Source organism: Mauremys reevesii, linkage group 19, assembly GCF_016161935.1.
Source record: "Mauremys reevesii isolate NIE-2019 linkage group 19, ASM1616193v1, whole genome shotgun sequence".
Classification (NCBI taxonomy): Eukaryota; Metazoa; Chordata; order Testudines; family Geoemydidae; genus Mauremys; species Mauremys reevesii.
In genome coordinates, this window is record NC_052641.1 from 25,653,710 (window position 1) to 25,680,209 (window position 26,500).

Sequence of the window (26,500 nt, forward strand, 5' to 3'; positions counted from 1 at the left end):
GGTCACAATGGTGCACTGTGGGATAGCTCCCAGAGGCCAATCCCGTCGAATTGCAGCCACACTAACCCTAATCCGAAATGGCAATACCAATTTCAGCGCTACTCCCCTCGTCAGGGAGGAGTACAGCTATCAATATTAAGAGCCCTTATATTGAAATAAAGGGCTTTGTTGTGTGGATGGGTGCAGGGTTAATTCGGTTTAACGCTGCTAAATTCGAACTAAACTTGTAGTGTAGACCAGGCCTAATTAAGGGAACTTTTGTACAGGCACTTCAGCCTTCTGCTACGGCTGCCAGGCGGTCCCACTGCTGAAGTCCTCCTTACTGCAGCACGTGCAACCCCCAGTGGAGGTCTGCAGGAAGCGCCGCCACGCTGGGAAATGAACAGCGGTGCATGGACTAGTTCGATGTCTGTCCGCGCGCTGAGTCCGCCCCAGCCCAGGGCTGCATTAAGCATCCCCCGGGGAGGAGAGTCTGCGCTGCCGGACCAGGGCCCTGCGCTCCCCGCCTGCGGCGCGGCCGCCTGCTCGCTGCGGGCCCGAAGGCTCCAAGGCCGGACGCTCTCCCCGCGGCCGGGCTTTGGCCGCGCCCCGCCCTTCGGACAGCCGAGCCACCAGGCCCTCACCCACCTTGGTCTGCGGGGACCCGGAAGTGCTGCTCGGGAATCGCTTCCGGTGCAATGAGCTGTGGGAGGGAGGGAGCGGGCGGGAAGCGGCCGTGAGAGGGAGCGGGCCGGGCCGGGCTGGGCACCCGCCATGTGAGAGACCCCGACACCCCCAGGTGAGGAGCCGCTGGCAGCGGGCGCGGGCCCGAGGGCCTTGGGGCAGGCCGCGTTCTCTCTGCCCCGCGGGGGCGGGAGCCTAGGCCTCCCCAGGCGGGCAGGGGTCCCTGTGCAGCTCCTCCCCGGGGCGGGCGGGCGGGCGCTGCGTGTTCTCCTCCGGCCCCTCGCCTGCGGCCCGCCGCCCAGGGCTGCTTCGGGCGGGGCGGATGGGCAGCATTGCAGGCTCTGGCGCCCCGGCCCCGGCCCGGGTGGGCTGCTGTGCCCCGTTCCTCTCACCTGCCTTGGCACTAGTCCGGCGTGCGGGGAGGGGATTCCGCGCTGCCAGAAATGCAGTGTGGACACTCCCGGGCACAGGCAGTGCAGTGACTGCCCAATGAACTGTGCCCCGGGAGAGCCTGGCCTCCCCGCTTCCCCTGGAGAGTTCTCGTGTCCCCAATGCTCCCGCTCGCCTTGAAAGAGCCTGCTCAGAATATTCCAGCATATACTTTAAATTTATGTCAAGTATCAGAGGGGTAGCCGTGTTAGTCTGGATCTGTAAAAGCAACAAAGAATCCTGTGGCACTTTATAGACTAACAGACGTTTTGCAGCATGAGCTTTCGTGGGTGAATACCCACTTCTTCGGATGCAAGGCAAGGCATCCGAAGAAGTGGGTATTCACCCACGAAAGCTCATGCTGCAAAACGTCTGTTAGTCTATAAGGTGCCACAGGATTCTTTGTTGCCTTTAAATTTATGATTTAGTTTAATTTTGGCCTGAATATTGGGAGGTGGTGGGTTATAAATATTGAAGATTTCTGTAAAGCTAATAATTTCATATAGTGCCCTCCCACTACAATGAGAAGTTTTTATACTGTCTGGTATAGAACTTCTTATGCTTAAGGGTAGACAGACACACAGACTACACATTTCTTTTGAAGAGTTTAAAACTATAGTTAATTTTTAGTTTAGATAGACCTTTGTTTTTCCCTTTGGGGGCAAAAAGGTCTAAAGTAGTTTTAAAAACCTTCCATCATGCATACATTAGTTTATTGCAGGAACATAGAGAAAAATAAGCTTGCTGAGTTTGGATTTATTTTTAAAGCCCCCTTTCTCCCTCTCCCCTCTGAACTTAGAGAGCAATCTGTAATAAAATCAAAACTACTAGATTTTAAAGGTGAGGAAAGGAGGCCAGGACTACTTAGTTAGAAATAGCTACAGTACAACCCATTGCAGAGTAGAGAGACATTGTGGCAGACATGGTTGTGGGTGAAAGTGTCAGGAGTTGGGCAGCTGCCTGAGATCAGAAAGAGTCCACACTTTGCCATCCCTTTTTCCCCTTAGTGACAGCAGTAGAATGGCCAGCCTAAAGGTCTTATGGAGACTGTTGAATAATAACAATAAAAAAAATCCAATTAGAAGAAAGTGGTGTAACAAGGGAGAGATGGAAAGTACTGATGTGGAAAGTACAGATGGATGTCATGTTCTTTTAATGTACTGTAGTGATAATTTTGTTATAAATTCCTAAATAGATGGCTAACTTCATTAATTTTCATTGCTTTAAAATGCTATTAGAGCAAGAAAATGACTGATGTTGTGTAATTATATAAAATGTAAAAAGTTATTAGAAATTAGAAAACCAGCCAAACATGTCACTGACATTAATTACATATTCTTCATCTATAGTAATATCAAATATTAAACATAATTTATTTCACAGTTTAGCTGTGACAAAGTAAAGGGTATGTATTTTTCAAAACAGATGGTGCTAACAGAATTGTCCATGTTGCCAGTGGCTTGTTGAAACATCTGATTTCTCAAATTTGGAACAAAGGTTGCTATAATTATGATTTAGGAACCATTGAATACTTGACTATAAATGATGAAAATGGATCATCATAAGAAAATGGTGTCTGCATAAAGTGCTCAGATATGTGTACAAAATGAAGACTACACAGATGATTACTTGTTAAATATCTTGCTGATTTCAAATCTTGTGGTTCCGATGCATATGTTGTACTTGTCTGGCACCTAACCTTTGTGTCCAGTTCTTAGTTACAGTACTTCCAGCCTTTCACTGATATTATTGCTGTTATTGGAATTAGATGTGTACATATATATGGGTTTACATGTAAACTGACTTTTTGAGCTAAAATTGGACTATCTGAAACTTGAATTGGGCATGAAAAGTTGGTTGTCTCCTAATCTTCGAATCGTTACCTGTTTATTTTCACTACAATCATTTTTATATGAGCCAGCAATGTACATAGCGGCAATAAGAGGGAAAGCAGTCCTCATGTTTGTTTCAGAAGTATTTTCTGTGTTGTAATATTGCTCAAAGAAGAAGTCTTAAATTTTTCTATATTTCTAGTGTCCCAATTGCTATGTCTAGATGCCACACTGTTCTCGGTGCATTGCAAGATATAGTATGTTTGTAATCTAATAATTTACTACTTTAATAACTAAAAGTGCTCATCTTTAAAATTACACTATTAAAGGTTGACAGGGCAAACGTTTTTAACCAACTGCTCAAATTACTAGTACTGATGGGAATTTTTTTCAGCAAAACTCAATTTTTCAAAAACTTTGCTGAAAAATGCTGATTTGTCAAACTGGAACTTTTCATGGAAGTTACTGGTTTTGCTAAAACTTTCATTGGGAAGGTTTCTTAAATCCAGCATAGAATTTCTGGTGTAAGAGAGAACTGCCCTAAAATTAGGGTGACCAAATAGCAAGTGTAAAAAATCGGGATAGAGAGTGGGGTGTAACAGGTATCTATATAAGAAAAAAAATAAATCGGGACTGTCCCTATAAAATTGGGACATCTGGTCACCCTACCTAAAATAGCCAATGATTAGGGCACTCACCTAGGATATGGGAGAACCAGGTTCATGTCCCTGCTGTACTTGATGATTTGGAACAGAAACTTGAACCTAATCACTGGATTATAGTCACACTCTGTTGGACCTAATAAATAGTTAATTTATGCAAATTAGAACAGCTCCAATGTGAGAGAGCGAGAAAGAGTCCGAAAATGGCTATAGCTCTGTGGGGAGGGCACTCGCCTGGGATGTGAGACACCTAGGTTCAAATCCGTGTACTAAAATGTTGTAACAGTGAAGAGAACATTGACCAGGGACATGCATCTGTGTGTCAAGTGTCTCACTGGCTAGTAGGGGGCGAGTCTCATGTTTTATCATGAAAAATTTTAAAAGGTCTTGGTTTCATCCCAATATGGAATGGAAACAATGTAAAAGCTAAATCTGTTTTGCAAAATGGAATTCTTGTTTTTTGGCTAGCAATAATATGTAATTTTTATGGCTCCTCTGATAGAAGGCTTACCACTAAAGTGTTGGATTTGTTCTGAATGTGTTTGATGAGGATACATTCATATTATGTCTCTCTCTACTATTTCCCTTTTTAGTTCCTATTGGGCAGAAGATTAAAATTAACAAGAATTTTTCTCTCTGAAATTTATAATCTTCAGTACCCTGCCTGCACACAAAAATGGAGGGACTGGATACTGCAGCATTTCCTACGCCTGGTATTCTGTCAACTCCTTTTTCTCAGGAGTTGGGATTTGTAGTTTTTTTGGGGAATAGAGGAGGGGCATGATTTAAATTGTTGTCCAGTTATTTTTAATAGCCTTACAATTACAAGACACGCCAAGGTTCCATCTGTCCTAAAAAAAAGTATGTTAAGTTAGTGATTCCAGGAGAGAACTTTCAAAACCACAACATGCACAAATTTTATTTCAAGTTACCCTCTCAGTTACATGTACATTAAAAACCATGAAAGTGTAACTTTTGACCCCTGCCAAGTGGACTTTTAGTTTGTTGTCTCGGTGCCTTGTGTTGTGGGAAGCTTAAGGGTCTGTATATGTTATGTGACCTGTACACCTTTCTTAACAATTGAAAGAAAATATTTGGCATCTTTTGACTTCTGTATTTGGTTTTGGGACATGGGATTTTTCCCCTGTTATGTCAAGAAAGGATGCTTAATCAAATTTGTTATGAAATACACCACAAACTTCTGTCAAGTATCAGAGGGGTAGCCGTGTTAGTCTGGATCTGTAAAAGCAACAAAGAATCCTGTGGCACCTTATAGACTAACAGACGTTTTGCAGCATGAGCTTTCGTGGGTGAATACCCACTTCTTCTTCGAAGAAGTGGGTATTCACCCACGAAAGCTCATGCCACAAACTTCTATATTCCTCCAGTCTTGAGAGACTTGGTTTCCTTCTTAATGTTGGCAGTGCAGTATTGTCTTATTATTACAGATGTAGTCCTTTTGAATGACATTAATCCAAGACCATTTCTGCCTATTTGTGTGGCTGAAGTAGCAGTTTAAGGTACTGTATCTCTTTAAAAAGTTCTGGGAATAGCCTGGAGTCATGACCAGTGTTCCCCCTTTCAGTATCTGGCATTCATGCATCCAAGGAGTGTGAGGAGTTTTTATGTGCAGGGTGGCTCTTGGTTTGCCAGCATCTAACACAGTACAATATACAGTTTTTTGATGTTACCTTAGATACGAAAGATACAGAGAAAAACTACATTCTGTGCTATCGAGAAAAAGTAAACAAAATGAAGCTTTAGTGCAACAGTAAAAAGTGCAGAATGTTACTGAGCTAAATTGCAGCATCTTTCAGTAGCATAGTGGTATCGTTCTGGACTCAGGGGCTAACTCCAGATCCCGTTGACTTTCTTAGTGATTCACAATAAATTATTACTTGTACTGAGATCAGAATTCTATATTTGTGTACTCTGGTTTTTGTACCCGTACTTTGCAACTTGCCAAGGCCCAAATAGGAGAGATTCAAAATGAAGGATACAAATAAATTCATGCAGAAATTATTGTGGGATTTATTCCTTTAGGGTACATTAACTATTTATTTAACTTTGGTTTTATGATTCTTTATTTCTGACGTAAATAATTTAAAAAAAAAAAGTGATGGGACACCGGGTTTGTGCAGAATGAAAGTAACTCTGGAACAAAAATGAATGATTTTTTTTGCCTTGAAATGAGGAACAGTTACAAGGTGTGTCTGTACCAATAATATCCCATATCAGGCACTCTCCGAAGTAAAATGGATCAATTATTTTCTCTGCTAATGATGCCAAAGTCTAAAAAACAAACAAACAAAAAAACCACCCTATATTTACGAGCCCATAATTGTCCCACAAGTGGTCCCCCTCTAAATTGCCCCCCTTTAGATTATCAGTTTAAAAATTGACTCTTGCACAGCTTTAACTTCCAGGATACAGATTTTATAATACAATGAACAACTGAAACACTTCCCGTGGCTCCCATTGGCTGGGAACGGCGAACTGCGGCCACTGGGAGCTGCAAGTGGCCATATCTGTGGACGCTCAGGTAAACAAAGCATCTCGCGTCCCGCCAGGAGCTTACCCTGAACAAGTGACGAACCAAGTTTGGGAGCCCCTAGTATACGGTGATTTAAACTAGGGTATTGAGGCATTATTTGTTGGCCTCAGTACAATTTTTTAAAAATGTCTCTGCCTTCTTATTGCCTTGTCTCCTGAAATCTTCTTTGGAAGTTCCAGTTAACAAAGTTTGACACACATTGGTAAATATGAAGCATAATAGGGAACTTTTGAGTAGAGAGATGATCTGCTGCCAGGTTACCTGTTTTTGGTCATTCAGACACTATGATTTCAGCAGGTGTTTGATTACCTCAGCACTCCTTTGCCTTCATGCACTGCAATTCTTAAATGTTAGTCCTCGTTTGTGCAAAGTACGGTAAAACTTCTCATATTTTGCCAGACCTCTAGAAAAATATAATCAGTACACTAAGATTAATATTTTGTAGCAGTTTATCTGTTCCGGTAAGCTTAAAAAGGTGTTCTGAAGAAGTGTTCTTCCAATCATTCATCCTTTTCTTCTGTGGTTTACAAGGAAGGAATAGTATTGGCCTGGGGTGTAGCTGCAATATATGAACTCCATAGAAGTGTGTATGGGTGAGTGTGTTTGTGTTTATATATAGATACAGCTATCCCTTATAGAATTTGTTTTAAGTGCATGGGTCCAAAATAGCTAAGACTTTATTCTGAACTTTTATTAATTGTGTGAATTGTCTGGAAAAGTCCCTTTATTTAGTGAAATAGATTTTGAAATATATATAATCAGTATGTTCTACTTATTTCATTTGAAATAAATAGAAATAAACTACAGTTTTTTTGTGCTTTTTGAAAGACTAAAGACAAAAGATTTCCAGGAAAATGGCAGCTTAAACCTAGGAATGGCTCAAAAGTGAGCAATACTATATATTTGTAGTCTACTTAATATAAAGTGAAGTACAAGTGCTTTGTGGTTAAATACTACAATTGAAGTTATTTTTGGCCTGCAAGAAGCTGTTTTCTCCAGGAAGATCAGTCCTTAATAAAATGCTATTTGTTTACTAATTGCAGAAGAGCCACTGGGCTAGACAGGATACTGGGCTAGATGAACCATTGATCTGACTAGTATGGCTTTCTTATGTTCTTACAAAACTGAGGGCCAGATTCATTAACATAGCAAAGACCCTTTGTGTCACACTGTTAGCAGATTCTCTCCATAAAGCCAGTGTATAAGGGCCTGGGAGGAACACCCCAGTGCAAGGTGGGGAATCCTTCAGTGGAATAGAGCTGGCATAGAGGTTTCTACACAATCCTGCTCTCCAGGACTGACATAAGAGATGTGGCTGAAGAAAAGGGGGCCTAGTAGGGGGCCCTATGCTGCACCAATTTCTGGCTTCAATTTCAACTGCTTTGCCCTTTTAGTAGCTTGCATAAAAGTAGGCAGTTCTAACCTGGTGACTGTAGCAGCTGCAAGACTGTAGGAATGCAAAGGTGAGCTTTAAGCTAATTTTCTAGTCCAGCTGTAGTTGAGGATCTGGCTCTGAAACTTTCAGCACTGATCATAGTGCCCAAAGTGTCATCTTTCTAAATGAAAAACACTGAAAAGTCCTCATACGTGATCATAGTGGTGTATAAGATGTCAGATTGCATAAAAAAGTTCTTTCATATTCTAACAAATTAGTGGAGTAAGCACTCAAATCTTTTAAAGTTAAGATGAGGTCTTCATGAATATCCATTACAGCATACTGTTTTCTTTCAGCTTTCTCTTACACTTTGATCAGAATCAGAATGCTGTAGCCAATCTCAGTGTTACGGGAGCATTTTTTTCCTTCAAAACAAAGTATGAGGTTACAGTTGATGACAGTTCAGTCTAAATTTTGATTGGGACTGAGAAATACTTAGAAAAGTTATTTTTACACATGTTATTTTAATGTTTTTGTCTATGGTTATATTAACGATGCTCTTTAAAAATCATATATGGCAGGGTTTTGGCTTCCATACAAAATACGTGATTATAGCTTATATGATTCACAAACAGTTTTAACAGACAGGTATGTATCAGCAAGTGAATGAAACTAAACAGGTGCAGACTTAAAAGCAGAAATTAAATATGAGCTTGGCAAGTGTGTGGCTCCATATAGTAGTTACACAATGCTTTCCTGCTGTTACCATTATAGGCATGAAAATTAAATGCCAAGTATATTACATCACCTTCTATTGATTTCACTATTTTAAATTGAAAAATGAGATATTTTTTTTGATAGACCTTGCTGTTTGTATGTTACTTTAAGAAACTACTCTTATCTGAAGTAATGTTAACCTTGTCCTAAGAAGTAAGGTCATGATAACCAATGGAACATAAGCTTCTGGTGCACTCAAGATACTATGTTGGTAGATGGCATTATAGAACCATAAGGTTAGGCAGTGTGACGCATTAGCTACGAGGGTGAATGCAATCCTTGGACATATAAAACTGGGAATAGCAAGTAGGAGCAAGGAAGTGGTGTCACCTCTGTTTATAGCATAAGTGAGATATTACTGGAACCCTGTTCAGTTCTGGTGTCCATGCGTCAAAAACTATGTTAAATTTTGAAAGGTGTCAGAAAAGCTATTGAATAATTATTCAAAGTTTGGAAAGCATGCCTTATAGTGAAAGACTTAAGAAGCTTCATCTGTTAATCTTATTCAGGAGGTTAACTGTTGACTTGATCAGCCTGCAAGTACCTACATGGAGGAAAATATTTGATAGTAGATAGCTCTTTAACAAAAAGGCATAACAAAACCCCATGGTTGGAAGCTCAAGATAGACAAATTTAGACTAGAAATAGAGTGCACTTCTTTTCAGTGAGGGTGATTAACCATTGGAACAACTTACCTTGGTATATGGTGGATTCTCCATCACTTGAGGCCTTTAAATCAAGGCTGAATATCTGTAAAAGACATGCTGTGGCTCAACAAGGAATTATGGTCTTGATGTATAAATTACTGGTGAAGTGGTTCAGTTTGTGTTATGCAGGCTGTGGTCCCTTATGGCCTCAATCTGTGAATATTCTGTTTTATTTCCTAGAACTACATGGGAGTGGAAGTATGGCCAGGACTACACTCAAGGGGGGAGGGCTAGCTCAGTGGTTTGAGCATTGGCCTGCTAAACCCAGGGTTGTGAGTTCAATCCTTGAGGGGGCCACTTAGGGATCTGGGGCAAAAATTGGTCCTGCTAGTGAAGGCAGGGGGCTGGACTCGATGACCTTTCAAGGTCCCTTCCAGTTCTAGGAGATTGGTATATCTCCAGTTATTACCTAAGTCTTTTGCCAGTATAGCAATGTCAGATAGTGGAGTATAGTGTCAAAAGCCCTAGTGTAGATGGCAATCTACTGGCAAAAGAGTGGTTTTGCCGGTATAGCTTATTTTTTTCAGGGCCCTGGTATAAGGTGAGTCTGCACTAGGAGAGTTTGCCATCATAGGAATAACAGCAAACCTTTTCTAGTGAAGACCTGACATACTCCTTGCACTGTATTATATATAATTAATACACAAGACTATACCTAAAATAGCTTTCTAAATGATTTAAAATGAATATTTCAGGCTTCTCTCCTACATTTTGATAGTGTACATGTTTTTCTTAGATGTAGTAAGTTTGTACAGAATGCCTTTCTGTTTAGTTTTTGTACTTTGAAACTTACTTTTTTCTATGGAGCCTCTTCGAACAACACTTCCAGACACATGTTGAAAAGTTGAGAATGTTTTGGGGGAGTTTTTTGACTTTCTAGATAGTGTTGCTCCTTTGCACTATTGTTGCTACTCAAGATCTACAATAGAACAATTAATATCCCAATAAAATCTGAAATTTCTAGACAAAATATGAAAAACCAGATATGCTAAAAAAGGGAAGAAAGAAAATAATCATTTCAAATGCATATGTATAACCTGCAGATAGTAATAGGGGACAGGCTGAAAACCACAAAAGGAAGGAAGTTCAAAGATTGTTGAAAGTCGATCCTTAACACTTTTTTTTTTGCATTGAGTATTGTGGCACACATGGTATGTGAGTTTAGCGGAGGCTGGAGACCTCTGATGCCCAGAATAAGAATTGCAGATTAAGAATGAAATGTCACCTTCATTTGGAATTTCCTTGCTTTTGCAATTCTAATTCCAGACCTTAATATTTTCAGTATAAATTTTGTAAGTAATTTCTGAGGAGTTGAAATATTGGGAAAGTGGAGATGGGGGAAGAAAAGTGTCAAGTATATGCTGCTAGTGTCCTTTGTATCAGATATATTGTCTATGGACCCATTAAGAAATAGCTAGTGCAGTAACCTATATGTATAGTAGACCCCTGGATTCTCTTGATAGTGAAAAGTGCAAGGCCATGCATTTAGAGATTAATAACAATAATTTTTGTTATAAACTGGGGATGCATCACTTGGAAGTAACAGAGGAGGAGAAGGACCTTGGAGTATTGGTTGATCACAGGATGACTATGAGCTGCCAATGTGTTATGGCCATGAAAAAAGCTAATACGGTCTTGGGATGCATCAGGCGAAGTATTTCCAGTAGAGACAAGGAGGTGTTAGTACCATTATACAAGGCACTGGTAAGACCTCATCTGGAATATTGTGTGCAGTTCTGGTCTCCCATGTTTAAGAAGGATGAATTCAAACTGGAACAGGTACAGAGAAGGGCTACTAGGAAGATCCGAGGAATGGAAAACCTTCCTTATGAAAGGAGACTCAAAGAATTTGGCTTGTTTAGCCTAACCAAAAGAAGGCTGAGGGGAGATATGATTGCTCTCTATAAATATATCAGAGGGATAAATACCAGGGAGGGAGAGGAATTATTTAAGCTCGGTACCAATGTGGACACAAGAACAAATGGATATAAACTGGCCATCAGGAAGTTTAGACGTGAAATTAGATGAAGGTTTCTAATAATCAGAGGAGTGAAGTTCTGGAGCAGCCTTCCAAGGGGAGCAGTGGAGGCAAAAGACATATATGGCTTCAAGACTGAGCTTGATAAGTTTATGGAGGGCATGGTATGATGGGATAGCCTAATTTTGGCAATTAACTGATCTTTGGCTATTAGCGGTAAATATGCCCAGTGGCCTGTGATGGGATGTTAGATGGGGTGGGATCTGAGTTGCTACAGAGAATTCTTTCCTGGGTGTCTGGCTGGTGAGTCTTGCCCGCATGCTCAGGGTTTAGCTGATCGCCATATTTGGGGTCGGGAAGGAATTTTCCTCCAGGGCAGATTGGCAAAGGCCCTGGGGGGGTTTCACCTTCCTCTGCAGTGTGGGGCACGGGTCACTTGTTGGAGGATTCTCTCCACCTTGAAGTCTTTAAACCACAAGTTGAGGACTTCAGTAGCTCAGACATAGGGGTTTGTTACAGGAGTGGGTGGGTGAGATTCTGTGGCCTGCATTGTGCAGGAGGTCAGACTAGAAGATCATAATGGTCCCTTCTGACCTTAAAGTCTATGGGTATGTCTACACTACAAGACTATTTCGAATCAACTTAAGTCGAATTTGTGGAATCGATCTTATGAAGTCGAATTTGTGTATCCACACTAAAAACACTAATTCGACTGTGTGAGTCCACAGTAACGGGGCCAGCGTCGAATTTGGAAGCGGTGCACTGTGGGAAGCTATCCCACAGTTCCCGCACTCCCCGCTGCCATTGGAATTCTGGGATTTCCCCCCAATGCATGCTGGGGGGGGAAAATGTGTCGAGGGTGGTTTTGGGTAACTGTCATCATTGAACTGTCAATCACGCCCTCCCTCCCTCCCCGAAAGCGCCTGCGGGCAATCTGTTTGTGCACTTTTCTGCTCAGTGACAGCACGGGCACCACAGCACTGCGAGCACGGAGCCCGCGGCAGTTATGGCCGTTGTCAACTCCTCGCACTTTATCGTCCACCTCTTCCACAGTCAGCTGCTGAGAAATCGGGCTACTTTTCAATGGTGCTGCGAGCACTGGTGGACCATGGGGGACGTTTTACCAACATCAATGTCGGGTGGCCAGGCAAAGTTCATGACGCGCGTGTTTTCAGGAACTCTGCTCTGTTTAGACGCCTGCAGGAAGGTAGTTTCTTCCCAGACCACAAAATAACTCTTGGGGATGTGCAGATGCCTATAGTGATCCTCGGGGACCCAGCCTACCCGCTAATGCCCTGCCTCGTGAAGCCCTATGCAGGCGCCTTGCACAGCGACAAGGAACTCTTCAAGTACCAGCGAGCAGCGTGACCTGTGACTGTTCAGTTTCTTTACAGAGAAGCTGAACCTGCCCCTGTTTCTTTACCAAGTTACTGTTGACCAGCATCTGCAGCTACATACCCCGTCCACCCCGCTTCCCCCACTTCCAACACACGTTTAAAAATAAAATACATGTTCCACTGTAACTTTACAAAGGTTTATTTATTGATGACTTTGCATTAAAGGGTTGAAACTGGGACGCAGACTGTGCTGGGTAGGGTGTGCGGTGATGTAAAGACCGCCTCTAAACTCGAGGAATGACAGGCTCCCGCTCCCAGAGCGGTCTGCAGTGCCGGACTGGTTGTTTCAACGGAGCCTGCCATCCCTCCTTTTTGGGACTCTGTGTGCGGGGGCTATGTGGCCTTGTGGCGGGGGAGGACGGATACAGATTCCTCTGCTGCGTGGCTCTGTGGTCCAGGACAGGGACCGTTGCATGAGATCTGTAACCCCCCTCCCCCGCTACAAAGTCACGTACCCCCCCACCCACACAGAACCTGCAAACCACCTCCCATACCGACCAGGGTGCCTACTGACTGCACTGTGTGTGTGACCTGCTGCTGATCCTGCCCCCGTCTCTGTACCCTGCTAAAGGTGACTGTCCTATGCAATACCCTACCCCCTTCCCCACCCACCCCTTCAAACGCAGCGTTGTGTAAAAAAGCATGACGGAAACAGTAATTAACAGCAAAGTATTTTTAATAATTAACCAGACAGTCAGGGGATGAAACTGGGATTGGGGCTAGGGTGAGTCAGGAAGGGAAGGAATTCTCAAAAATTAGGGTATGAGAGCTTTTGTGTACTTGAGCACTCTGCTGGGGTGCAGTGACAGTTTTCACGGCCCCTGGTGCCACTCCTTCTGGTTACTTTGGGTGACGGGAGGTATGGGACTTTGTGGCGGGGGAGGGCGGTTGCAGATACACTGCGGTGGGGCTCTGTCCTCCTGGCTGTGGTCCTGCAGAACATCCACAAGGCGCCGGAGTGTGTCCATTTGCTCCCTCATTAGTCCAAGCAGCGTTTGAGTCGCCTGCTTGTCTTCCTCACGCCACCTCTCCTCCCGTTCGCTGTGTGAGCGCTGGTACAGAGAGAGGGTCTCCCTCCACTGGCTCTGCTGGTCCGCCTCAGCTCGGGAGCACCCCATAACTTCAGCTATCATCTCGTCCCGTGTCTTTCTCTTTCGCCGCCTAATCTTTGCCAGCCTCTGTGAGGGGGATGCTGTGGCAGGTCTGGAGACAGTCGAAGCTGTGTGATGGGAAAGAGGGAGTGAATTCCTTGCAAAGATACATTTCTGCGAACAATGAACACAGTCTAGTCTGTGTCTGTGAACAACACCATGCACAGCACCTATCTCGTCCGCACTCCTGCAGCAGGCAATCTGGAAAGCATAAACTCTGCCCCTGTTCTACCCCATCGCAGTGTCCCCCAACCCTTGCACTTCTGGGTTGAGATCCCAGTGCCTGATGGTGCAAATTTCATTGTCGCGGGTGGTTCTGGATAAATGTAGTCAGTCATTCCTTCCTCCGGGAAAGCAATGCCAGACAATCATTTCGAGCCCGTTTTCCCTGGATTGCCCTGGCATACGCCATAGCGTGGCAACCATGGAGCCTGTTTTGCCTTTTGTCACTGTCACCGTATGTGTACTAGATGCCGCGGACAGAGGCGATTCAGCAGCGCTACACAGCAGCATTCATTTGCTTTTGCATGACAGCAGAGATGGTTATCAGCCATATTGCACCATCAACCATGCCAATGTAAATTGGCAAGGTGATGACGGGTAGCTGTCCTATTGCACTACACCTTCTGCTGCTGTCATAGGTGCCCCTGGCCGAGATCAGCCGGGGGTGCAAAAGACAAAACTGGGAATGACTCCCCGAGTCAATCCCTCCTTTATGGTATCTAAAAATAGAAACAGCCCCGCCTAGAATATGGGGCAACTGTACTAGGGTTTTAGTGTATCAGAGAACTACAGAGCACAGCCGCTCTGTGTCAGATCCCACAGGAATGACGAGCTGCGTGCCATTCACAGGGGGTGCCCCTGCAACAACCCTACCTGTTGCTTCCCTCCTCCTCCAGCCTTCCTGGGCCACCGTTGTAGTGTCCCCCCATTTGTATGCTGAAGTAATAAGGAATGCAGGAATAAGAAACAGTGACTTGTTAGGGAAATGAAATGAGGGTAAGGCAGCCTCCAGCTGCTATGATAGTCCAGGCAGTACAGAATCTTTTCTTTACACATGAAGGGCGGGGGCTGATGGAGCTCAGCCCCCTGTTGCTATGATGAAGACGGTTAGCAGGCCGTCTACTTATGGGCTGATGATGAGGACATTTAGCAGTCCTATTGCACTACACCATCTACCGCAAGGCTGATGATGAAGACGGGTACCAGTCATTTTGCACCGTCAGTCACCCATGAGGCGGGGGAGGGGGGGCGAGGATGCGACCGTAGCGTGCTGCAGCATCGCGTCTACCAGCAGCATTCAGTACACATAGGGTGACATTTACAAGAGTCAAGAGACGATTTCTTTCCCTTTTCCTTCTGGGGGTGGGGGGTGGCTGTACATTGACGAGCTATGCCCTGAACCACCGCGGACCCTGTGTTTGACCCTAGAAGCATTTGGAGCTCAGCCAAGAATGCAAATGATTTTCGGACACAGCGGGAACTGTGGGATAGCTTGCATCCTCAGTCCCCCCCCCCCCCTTCCCTCCATGAGCGTCCATTTGATTCTTTGGCTTCCCGTTACGCTTGTCACGCAGCAGCGTGCTGACTCTCTGCTACGCTGTCTGTCCAGAGATTTTTTTAAAATACTTTGGACCAGGCGTAACATTATGGTAATTTTCCTAATTAGATGCAGGAGTCGCCGAGCGAGATCGCCCTGAGGAGGGTCACTGAAGGAGATAGAGAGCGCATGCTGCGTGAAAGCCAGCACAAACCAGGGGCCTATGCAGCCGTGCTCGGGGAGGCAATGCTCCCTGAGTACCTCATGAAAGCCTGGCGCGGAAAAGTGTGCTACCACGGAGCACCCAATAAGGCAGCTTTCCCCAGGAACCTCCTGCGGAGGCTTTTCGATTACCTCCAGGAGAGCTTCGTGGAGATCTCCCAGGAGGATTTCTGTTTTATCCCCGTATATATAGAGACCTCCTTTTCACATACTTCAGATTCCTGTTATATTAAGAATAAAAGTTTACATGTTTAAAGCACTTACCGACTGCTCCTTCCCCTGATTCAGGGTCCGGGTTAACGGCCGGGGAGGGTTGTTGGGGGATCTCCGTGACGGTGATGAAGAGATCCTGGCTGTCGGGGAAACCAGCGTTGTAAGCGCTGTCGCCTGCCTCGTCCTCCACAAACCCTTCCTCATCTTCCCCGTCCGCGAACATCGCCGAGGAACTGGCCGTCGACACTGTCCCATCTTCAGAGTCCATGGTCACTGGTGGGGCAGTGGTGGCAGGCTCCGTAGCGTCCGTTTGCCGCTTTGATTTTTTGGTAGCCTTGTCTGGGGTCCTTGATTTTCACGCGGCGCTGCATTGCATCCCGCCTGTATCCTCTGTCTCTCATGGCTTTGGAGACCTTCTCGTAGGTCTTTGCATTCCGTTTTTTGGAGCGCAGCTCCGAAAGCACAGACTCCTCGCCCCACACACCGATCAGATCCAAGACTTCCCGGTCAGTCTATGCTGGGTCCCCCTTTCTATTCAGAGATTACATGAACTCCTCTGCTGGAGAGCTCTGCATTGCTGCCGGTGCTGCTGAGCTCGTCCCGATGTCCAACCACGAAATGAGATTCAAACTGTCCAGACAGGAAAAGGAATTCAAATTTTCCCGGGGCTTTTCCTGTGTGGCTGGTCAGAACATCGAAGCTCGGACTGCTGTCCAGAGCGTCAACAGAGTGGTGCACTGTGGGATAGCTCCCGGAGCTACTAAGTTCGATTTGCATCCACACCTAGCCTAATTCGACATAGCCATGTCGAATTTAGCGCTATTCCCCTCGTCGGGGAGGAGTACAGAATTCGAACTAAAGAGCCCTCTATGTCGAATTAAATGGCTTCCTGGTATGGACGGGTGCACGGTTCATTCGAATTAACACTGCTAAATTCGAATTAAAGTCCTAGTGTAGACCAGGCCTATGAGTCTATAAAACAGTATACCACCCTTCTAGGTGACTTTTTTTTTTTTTTTTAAGGATTCATTTTCTGTCACCACTGGAAATAATGCTACAAGACTTACCTCACCAGCACACTGCAATAACATAACCTCGTATTCTATTAAATGTGTTTAGACACATTCTCACTGTGAATCTCTTTGGCTGTATATTAGTCAGTGCATATTAACAATGCATATCTATGTATTGGAGATGGATACTAAAAATTCATCTGTATAGTAAGTTCTGATCACAAGAAGTAAACAATTTGTAAGCTTGTGGTTTTCTTTAACAAAGTCTAGAAGACTGTGTTGCACTTTATGAAATAAGTGTTTCAGAAAAATTACTTTTAGACAACTGAATCATGGGTGGGCATAGTGGCGAGCAGCAGCACATGGTGCTGCAACATACCTGGTGGGAGTCTGAATGGTCTCCAGTTCCATGGTCCAGCACGCACTTGAGAGGTTATGACTCTTGCTGGCAACTCAATATTAATCAGGTTCCTTAATCTTGTTTTGCCATTCCTGCCGGATACTGATGTTATAACAGAGATGCCGTTTGGGTAGGGCAGGGTGGTCAATGTCATCCCCCCCCCCCCCTCCCCATGCTCCATACCCTGTGTGAGCAGCTCAGGCTCCAGGCCCAGACACTGTCTGCACTCCCTGAAATTCTCCATGGGAAGAGCCCTGTGGGCAACCTGGAGTCTCCATTCCCTAACCTATCTGGCATAGCCCCAGGGACTTTGCCTGTCTGACTGTAGCTCTGTTCTAACCTCATCTATCGCCACGCTCCTTTGCCACTGCTTGGCACCAGTGCTCAGGGATGGCAGTTGTGATTGGCGAAGGGGGCTGGAAGTGTTGGTTGCTAGAGAAGCGATGAAGCAGGAGATTTGACATGGCTCGTCTGTCTCATGTGAGGAGCAGAAAATGCACAGTTCAGTGGATGTAGGTGGGACTTCACTGTCGGGTGTCTGATGGTATATAGGTGGGACTTGCTGTCGTGGGATACCGTGGTTGTGAGGAGCTCGATCTCCTCCATAAGCAAGTGAACACCCTCTCTTTCCCACCTCCCCCTCCCCTGGCTTACAGAGCATGACTGGTACCAGCTCCTCCTCTGCCGAATTGCCCTGTCTCCACCCCTAGCCCAGCCTGGGGGCTTGCCAACTTATGCTTCAAAATCTGTTTTTCCTAGGATGAATAGAATGAGGTATGTCCCCTTGAAGCTGTGATTGGGACTGACTGAGTATGGATTTTGACATTTATCCTTCAAAAATTTGGAGAGCTTCCAGGGCCCCCATTAGAAGTTGCCCTTTCCACCCCAATTGAAATGTGAAATTGCGTCCCTGTGTTATAAAGCTACTTTTAGATTGGATGTGGACACTCATGAAGAACCATTGATGTGTCCTGTTATATAAGAGCTACTGAATTGTAGAATCACAGAATGTGAAGGTTGGAAGGGAGCTCAGGAGGTCATCTAGTCCAACCCCCTGCTCAAAGCAGGACCAATCCCCAGACAGATTTTTACCCCGTTCCCTAAATGGCCCCCCTCAAGGATTGAACTCACAGTGCTAGGTTTAGCAGGCCAGTGCTCAAACCAGTGAGCCAGTGAACAAAGATGTAAGTAGGAGACAAACCACTTGTAAAAAATATTCCTGGCCTTAAGATGTACCTTAGACCTTTTATTTTAACTTGAATTAATTTATCATTACACACAGGATACACTTTAACCATGTGTTTGCACTTATCATTGAAATTTACAATGTATATAAATCCCGAGTTATATATCTTTTTGTTTTCTTTCACAGATTACGTTCTACATCAATAGAAATGGACAGCAGCAGTTTCATTCAGTTTGATGTGCCCGAGTACAGCAACACTGTTCTGAGCCAATTAAATGAGCTTCGTCTGCAAGGGAAGCTATGTGACATAATTGTGCATATTCAGGGTCAGCCATTTAGAGCCCATAAAGCTGTTCTAGCTGCCAGTTCTCCATATTTCCGTGATCATTCAGCATTAAGCACCATGAGTGGCTTATCAATATCAGTTATTAAAAACCCTAATGTCTTTGAACAGTTACTTTCATTTTGTTACACTGGAAGGATGTCCTTGCAGCTGAAGGATGTTGTTAGTTTTCTAACTGCAGCTAGCTTTCTACAGATGCAGTGCGTCATTGACAAGTGCACACAGATATTGGAGAGTATCCATTCAAAGATCAGTGTTGGTGATGTTGACTCTGTCACTGTTGGTGCTGAAGAAACTCAAGAAAGCCACAATGGAGTAAAAGATAGCAGCTACTTTGCCAATCCTGTCGAAATATCTTCTCCTTATTGCTCTCAGGTGCCACAACCAACTGCGGGTAGTGATCTAAGGATGGAAACTACTACAGGGAAAACTTTACGCAGTCGTCTGCACGAAGAAGGGCAGTCGGATCGAGGAAGCAGTGGAAGTGTCTCTGAATATGAAATTCAGATTGAAGGTGATCCCGAGCAAGGGGACCTGATAGTAAGGGAGAGCCAGATTGCAGAGGTGAAGGTTAAAATGGAAAAATCTGACCGGCCAAGTTGTTCTGATAGCTCCTCACTTGGTGATGATGGATACCATACTGAAATGGTTGATGGAGAGCAAGTGGTTGCAGTAAATGTTGGCTCCTATGGATCTGTATTACAACATGTTTATTCATTTTCCCATGCCTCATCCCAGGCTACTAGCATGTCTGAAACCTTTGGAAGCCTGAGCAATTCAAGTCCTTCAAGGTCCATGCTGAGTTGTTTCAGAGGAGGTCGTGCACGCCAAAAACGGGTATCCTCTGGTCACTTACATAGTGATGTTCAGGGCTTAATGCAAGGGGCTGATAGTGAGACCATAGTGAGTAACCCAGGATATGAAAGCAGTCCACGGGAAAGAAATGCGAGAGGTCATTGGTATCCATACAATGAGAGGTTAATTTGTATTTACTGTGGAAAGTCTTTCAACCAGAAAGGGAGCCTTGATCGACACATGCGATTACACATGGGAATTACCCCTTTTGTGTGCAAGTTTTGTGGGAAGAAATACACACGCAAGGACCAACTTGAGTATCATATTCGTGGCCACACTGATGATAAACCCTTCCGCTGTGAGATCTGTGGGAAATGTTTTCCTTTCCAAGGGACGCTAAATCAGCATTTAAGAAAAAATCACCCTGGGGTAGCAGAAGTAAGAAACAGGATAGAATCTCCAGAAAGAACAGAAGCATTTCTTGAACAGAAAATGGATAATGACACTTCAGCCTCTGAAGCTATGGATTCTAGTATGGAAATTCACACAATGTCTAACACACCTGATTAAAATACTAAGTTCTAAGTTCCACCCTAACAAAGCACATTAATCAATGCATTTTTAAATGTGTTGCTTCGTTAATACTCTTCAGTACAGATATATCAGCCTTTTAATTTTCCTGACCTTTTGGAAATCTGGTCAAAACGGTTTCTGAAGGAGGCTATATGATTGTCCATTATTTCAAAGGAAGCTGGGTATTTTTCACTCTTGAAGATGCTTAAAGTATAAAGGATATAGTATTCTGGGTGTCCAGAGGCGGAAGTAGGCTAAAATTGTTCTTTACTGGCTGATCTGGCAAGACACAAATTCCATCAGGGAAGGATATTAAAATAAGACGAGCAGCCCTGCTGGATACACTAAGAGGGTATATTTTCTGTCATTGTGCTTCCTAACTTCCATTCCCAATAATGGGGGTTATGCAGCACTATGGGGAAAGACTGTTTTCTCATGAGTCCCCTCCAGGTGTCAAAGAAACGTCTTTAGTTTTTGAAATAGCTATTTTTTGGTAGCTTGCAATTTTATATATGTATATATATAACAAACTTATCTAAATAACAAACACTTTCACTTTTCCTATTCTGGTTGGGGTGAATGTAAGAGTATGTCAAAGTTAATATAATGTACAAGGCTTTCTACTCTTAAGTCTCATCTCTACCTAGGACTTAGGACTTTGCTGGGATATTTTTTCTTTTTTTAAGAAGAAAGTTACTTGGTTTTCATTTTATTAAAATATTACTTTGTGTCCAAAAGTGAGCAAAGTGAATAACCTTGTTTAAGTATCCTTGCTTTATAGCAGATAGGTAAACCAAATGCCATAAATCTATTAATTAACTATTAAACTATTGAATTGTTTGGGTTTTTGTTAGTTGTCTAGAGTACAAGCTGGACAACCTGTGGTGCTGACCTTTTTTATAGCGCTTGTATTGTTATACTAGCAAACCCAAGAGTAGCATTGTGGTTTTAAATGTGTTTTTACTCACTTCAGAATCTACCTTCATTTCGTACTGTAGAAACATACCAGGTAACTAAATCTAACTTAATTGTTCTAAATGGTTGGCTAATACTAGCCGGAAAGGGATGTTGTAGTTTAAACTAAGTACTTCCAAGCAGTATTTTATCTTTTCCCAGAGAGCTTTTTCAGGTGCATAGTAACTTCCTACTTACAGTTCCAAGTGATCTCTCAGCACTTGGAATTTGTACTTTTTTTTTTTTGTAAAAATACTATATGGGAATTGCAAGCAATATGTCTGTTATATATGTGAGTATTATAGAGTCACTATGGCTTCCCCATTATTTCAGTGGTTAATGTTTTCTTCATAAAGAGACCACCAATAACAAAAACTTTAAAAATACTCTAAATTGTTTTGTATTACCAAATGTGTTTTTGTTATTTGGTTCTTATGTGGTGCTATCTTTACCTTTATCAACTTAGGTCAGTATAGTATAGTAAATGTGAAACCTAATGGTAACAGTGAAACAAAAGCAAAATCTGTTCAATGAGATGATAGGTTTGAAAGAGACCTCAAAAGCATGGCTGGCAAACATTACTGTATAAAATTCTACTTGATTGGCAGAATTAAGGAAGTACAGTTCTGTTAATCATGTTTTAAAAAATACAAAAGAATGAAGCTTTATGTACATTTGGGCCTATATTTTTTATTGAGATTCATTTCGCAATGATTGCTAATGTTCTTATGATTATGCTATTAAACTTTTAAAATGCTCATTTTTAGATTGCAGGAAAGCAAAAAAGGTAAGTTTGCTGGCTTGTAATGCTTTTTGGGCTCCTATAACTCAAATAACTTTGTGTGGGATTTTAAAATATTTTTCAGGCCCTTAGTCCACGAGTCCGAGGTATATTTGTGCAGTAACTTTTAAAATACACTATCTCTTAATATTGTGTCAGTACGCAATAAGGATTAATGTTACTAAATACAAACATACACTATAAACCCCAGCTGCTCCATAGGAGCAGTTTTAGTTAAATTGGGTACATAATCTGCCTTTTCCTCCTAAAACTGCCTAAATAAGGGATTTGTTCCTCCCTGAAGCAACAGAACAACTCCTGTTTCCATTAATGGATACAGTTGTGTGCATCAAGGAGAGGCTAGATCGCTATGTTTACCGTTTAAACACGTGTTGGTGTTTCAGTTAAATGTTTTTTTCTTACATAAATGTTTTTTTAAGTAAATGCAAACAATTGTGTTTTGATAAAATTAAGTTTGAGACACATAGAAAAGCCAAGAAATGTAGAGTTAAGCTTTACCCTTTATCTTAAACTTGTATTGTGGTGCCTTTGGGTTGGCTTATTTCCATAGTAGTGTGAGTTGAGGGGAGTAGGGAAAGGGCTGTTAACTTTGTATTTCTTGACCTTTGTCAGTGTGTCACAGTCTAAGCATTATTTAAATATAGTTCTTTGTATCTATACATTTATTAAACTGGTTTGATTTTACCAAAGAGTGACTTATCCAAAATTGTCTCTGACAAAAATATACATCACTTTGATTGTACAGGTTCAGGTTCAAAACATTGTAATGGGACTGTTAAGGGGCAGGAAATCACTTTTTCTACAATATCATGATTCAACAGTTTGCAAGTTCCACTTGCTTCTATTCATTTTGGCATAACATTTACCCTTTCCACTGCTAGCAGTGTTAAGAATAATCAAGCCATAACACAGTACTGTAAGGTCCAGCAGTGCTTCAAAGAATGCATGCATGTAGGCAAGCATAGAGCATCTTTGAATATTACATTTAAACTTATAAAGTGTGTGAATCTGGTAGAAAATGAACTTCAGATCTGGCAGCAGCAATTAAATTGTGCCTTGTCACATGATGGTTTGCCAGGATTAACATTACCATGAAACATAAAACATTATCCACTTGAAGTTCATTTCACAAGTTCACCAAGACAAAGTATCTTGTGTAGTTATTTTAAGCAGACTTTGAAAGTACTGTACAGTACCTATTTCTGTACAGTTTTAAGTGAGTGCAGAACTTACACATTTCATTTACAATAAATGCAGAAGTCAAAAAAATAAATGATGTGAAGAAATATTTGGCAGTAAAATACATCATTAGACCATATAAGGCTGGTTCATAATTGAGTCTCTTCTTGATCTACCTTTTGAATTACATAGACAAATGTGAAAACAGTGACAGTGTCCTTTCCTCTAGATGTTTAACCTATTATTACAAACTGTGAAAACAAAGAATTTTATACTTTTGCTAATGATTGTGGTTTGTTTCAAACAGTTTTTTTGTTTCAAACAGTTTCCTAATCAGTTATCTTCCATATAATTTCTATTAAAGTTGTAAATACATTTAGAAAATAGGTTTGTAAATACCTTAGTGTCTCAGTTCAGCTGTAGTCAACAGAGCCTCATGAATGGTTCTGCATTTTATTGTGACATTTAATAGCATAAAGGATACTGTCTGTTCACTGTTCAGCAGAATATACTGTAGACCTAAATTTATAGTTTTTTAATATTATAATCTTCCCAAGCATGAGGAATTGTTTTATGCTGAAGCCTTCAGTTTATTTCTAGCCAAAACAGTAAGGCCTGTTATAACTTTTCTTTAGGTTGAAGTATGGGAAGAATAGCAGGAATACAACCAGGGGCTGGGAAAAGATTGAGCTTGAATGAGCTTTACCATTTTTAAAGCATCTTATTTGAATCTTTTATTTTAGTTTACTGTGATTATTTTTATTGTCATTTTCTGAAAGGGTTTCACATGAAACCACTGAAAGGGACTCAAATATGCAACACCTAATCTATTTTCCAAGGGAAATTTACCCTTGAATGGTGCTTTTAGACTGGTCAGGGTTATTTATTAAATTTTATATTTGAAAGTATTTGGGAATTGTGTAAATTCTTTATATGAATCTGTTTAGTTCATGAATTGTAATTTTCAAATACTCAGTGACTGAATCAGAAGTTCAGTAAAGTCATTCAAAATGTTCAAAGTGTATAACCATTGTGCATTTCTTACATATCTTTTAACAAGTGCCAGAATAATTATATTTAATATAATTATAAGCCCAATGTAGTATTCACCCATCCCTATAATGAATATTGACTTAATTATGCAAGTTTATATACAAATTTTAAACAGAGAGAGCCTGAGACAATTTTGTTCCTGTTTTTATTCAGAGGATGTGAAGCATCGATAACTGAGCAGGCTTGCTTATAGTTGTATAGGCAGCTACTGCTACAGCAGATACAATAAATTGCTGACTCCCCAATTTAGGTATACTATGAATTCAACCTTTGGACTTGTATTGCAAGACTTCGGTTGGATATCTGATTAGAAGTAGAACTCACTACTTCCTTGCACAGTGTTAATAGTGTTTATTTCCCTTAACAGAAAATGGTATTTTTAAATAACTTTTATTATTTGTAGAGTTGTTTTATGATAAATATTTGAACAGTTTGAATGACTTAACTCAGTGTCATTATCTTGCAATATAAACTGGTAACCTCACAACTCCACACTTCATCACCATATGAAGTAAATGAAGCTAGCTAAGCTGATGCTGTAACAACTAAAAACTTGCCATTAAGGATTATTTTATAGCATGGATTTTAAAATATTTATTCAAATGATATTTTACACTTGTATTCATTTTGTTTTAGATTTGTGACATGAATATTTCAGTGCTGCTTTATTTTGTTCTGATGAATTTTTGTTTCTTGCTTGTACATTGCTTTTTTTATGGTATAAATAATAAGTCAATGGGAATTGCTGTTTGTAAATTAAAATGCTTCTAGAGCAAACCAGTGTTGTCAGTGTATAAATTCAATTATTTAGTTTAAATATTCATGGACTCACATCATCTATATGTCACACTTTATAAAACCTCTATATAAAAGGTTACAATTTAACAAAGGTGTTCCTTTTTTTAAATGCCAGAGGCAAATCTGTTCCACGGAGTTCTTCTACCATTAGTGAGCCAGCTAGTCAGTCCTCAGCAGCCTACTGACTTGGTACCATGCTGCAAAAAACATGACTTAACAGAGATCCCAGAAATGTCATAGATCGTCTTACCATAGAATCATAGAAATGTAAAACTCGTCCAAAAGAAACGTCTCAATATTGGTTATTACTGTCTACAATTAATTTACTTTGCATACAGATTTGAGGTTAGCCATGTTCTGCCTCCACAATTGGATATCATTCTGTGCCCTCATGGAGCAGTAGAGGCCACCACACACCTCATTAAGTATACAATTCATTTCCTAACAAAAGAAAAAAGTGAGATTAGAAATATGGGTGTACAGCAATTGTAGACAAGTACTTGACAAGTCTATCTAAAGTCAGCCAACAATTCCTTACACCTTGCTTTCACAGCTAGACTGATGAACTCTCAAGGAGGTACCATGTCACCAATGATTTCCAATAGTGAAATATTATCCACCATCAGTCAAAGGCATATCTGCTGAGACAGACCAGTCCTTCCTTGGGTGGCAGTTTTCAGAAGTGTGTTGTTTTGTTTTTTTTGCCTGCAGCCCAGGCAGCAATCTTACAAAACACAAATGCTGCTATTTCGTTACAACTAGTGCACATGAATTGTGACGATTTTAACTTCCATTGTGCGTGGGAGTTAGCTTGTGAACAAAGGAAATTTCTCATAGTAAAGTTGATTGGATTACCACTGTATGAGAGAGATTTACTGCTGTAACTTCTGTGGAGGCGAGGCTGAGTTAATTATATGTAAACTCTTTATTTTTATTAATGCTGGTGCAGCTGCAGGATGTATTCTTGAATAGCTGTTTTAGATTCTCCCCCCACATTTACTGGCTATAGTTTTTCAAAGATAATTTTAGTTGTATTTGCCACCCATACTTCTGTTCTCTCCAGATCCTCTTGTATTTGTTTTTTCCATTCTTGTAGTTAATGTGGGGATAACCACTGAAATAAGCAATCTCTCTCAATCTGGAAACAACTTTTAGTGTGGCCTCCACTGGGGGGAAATAGAGTTTATTGTACACATTGGGGAAGGAAGTCTAATAAACATGCTAGTTTCCTTTTAACTATAGAAGGAATGTTTGTGTACCATCAAGTAGTCCTAGAAGCTGTTGGGAGAGATGTACAGCAGCTATTTAAAGCTGTGTATATGGGATCTTGTGCAGCTACGAAGCCGTTTCTGCAGAATCTTTGCCACATTTCCTTCTACTTCAGTGCACAGAGCAGCCATCATTAGTGCTGCAATCGAGTTCCAGAAGCAAGCCTAGGAACTGAGTGGGGTATTGCATGTAGGGCTGACACATTCCTCATCTACATGGTATCGTGTATTATATAGACTTGTTTATAGCAAGTAGAGTATGTGCACAGACAGCTGACATTTGAGATTACACAATGTTCCTCAGCTTGCAGAAATCACTGTTGGCACAAGAGTGTACAAAGGGCTGCCATGCTGCAACAACTGCTACAATGCAGCAACACTCTTAGTTATTTCCATTGACATTTCTTTTCTGGGTAAGAGGATAGAGAAACTTCCTTCCTGTGGCACTGACTGCTGAGCATTTCCTAGGAGCTCAGAATGTTAACTTATTTTTAAGTTTGTATACAGCAAACTCCTTAAGAGAGAGGAAAAAAAAATACCCTTGTTGTTCCCCCTGTGCCTTTGGGTTTAGAGGCAAAAGAAAGTTCTGGTACATCTGTAATTTTTCAGTTTGTCTACCAAAGTCCAGCAGTTTTA

The 26,500-nt window shown here is 41.9% G+C and overlaps 1 protein-coding gene across 1 annotated transcript; it reads left to right on the forward strand.

Moving 5' to 3' along the window:
* The first annotated feature begins 691 nt into the window (after nt 1–691).
* Nucleotides 692–24,530, forward strand: ZBTB34 (zinc finger and BTB domain containing 34). The gene is made up of 2 exons (XM_039507074.1): nt 692–778; nt 18,286–24,530. Exon 2 carries the CDS (start codon nt 18,308–18,310, stop codon nt 19,805–19,807), a length of 1,500 nt encoding a protein of 499 aa, XP_039363008.1. The 5' UTR covers nt 692–778; nt 18,286–18,307; the 3' UTR covers nt 19,808–24,530.
* The last annotated feature ends 1,970 nt before the right edge of the window (nt 24,531–26,500 follow it).

Excerpts from the sequence above, each read along its gene's own strand:
- ZBTB34 (XM_039507074.1), top strand. The coding sequence starts at position 18,308 with ATGGACAGCAGCAGTTTCATTCAGTTTGATGTGCCCGAGTACAGCAAC.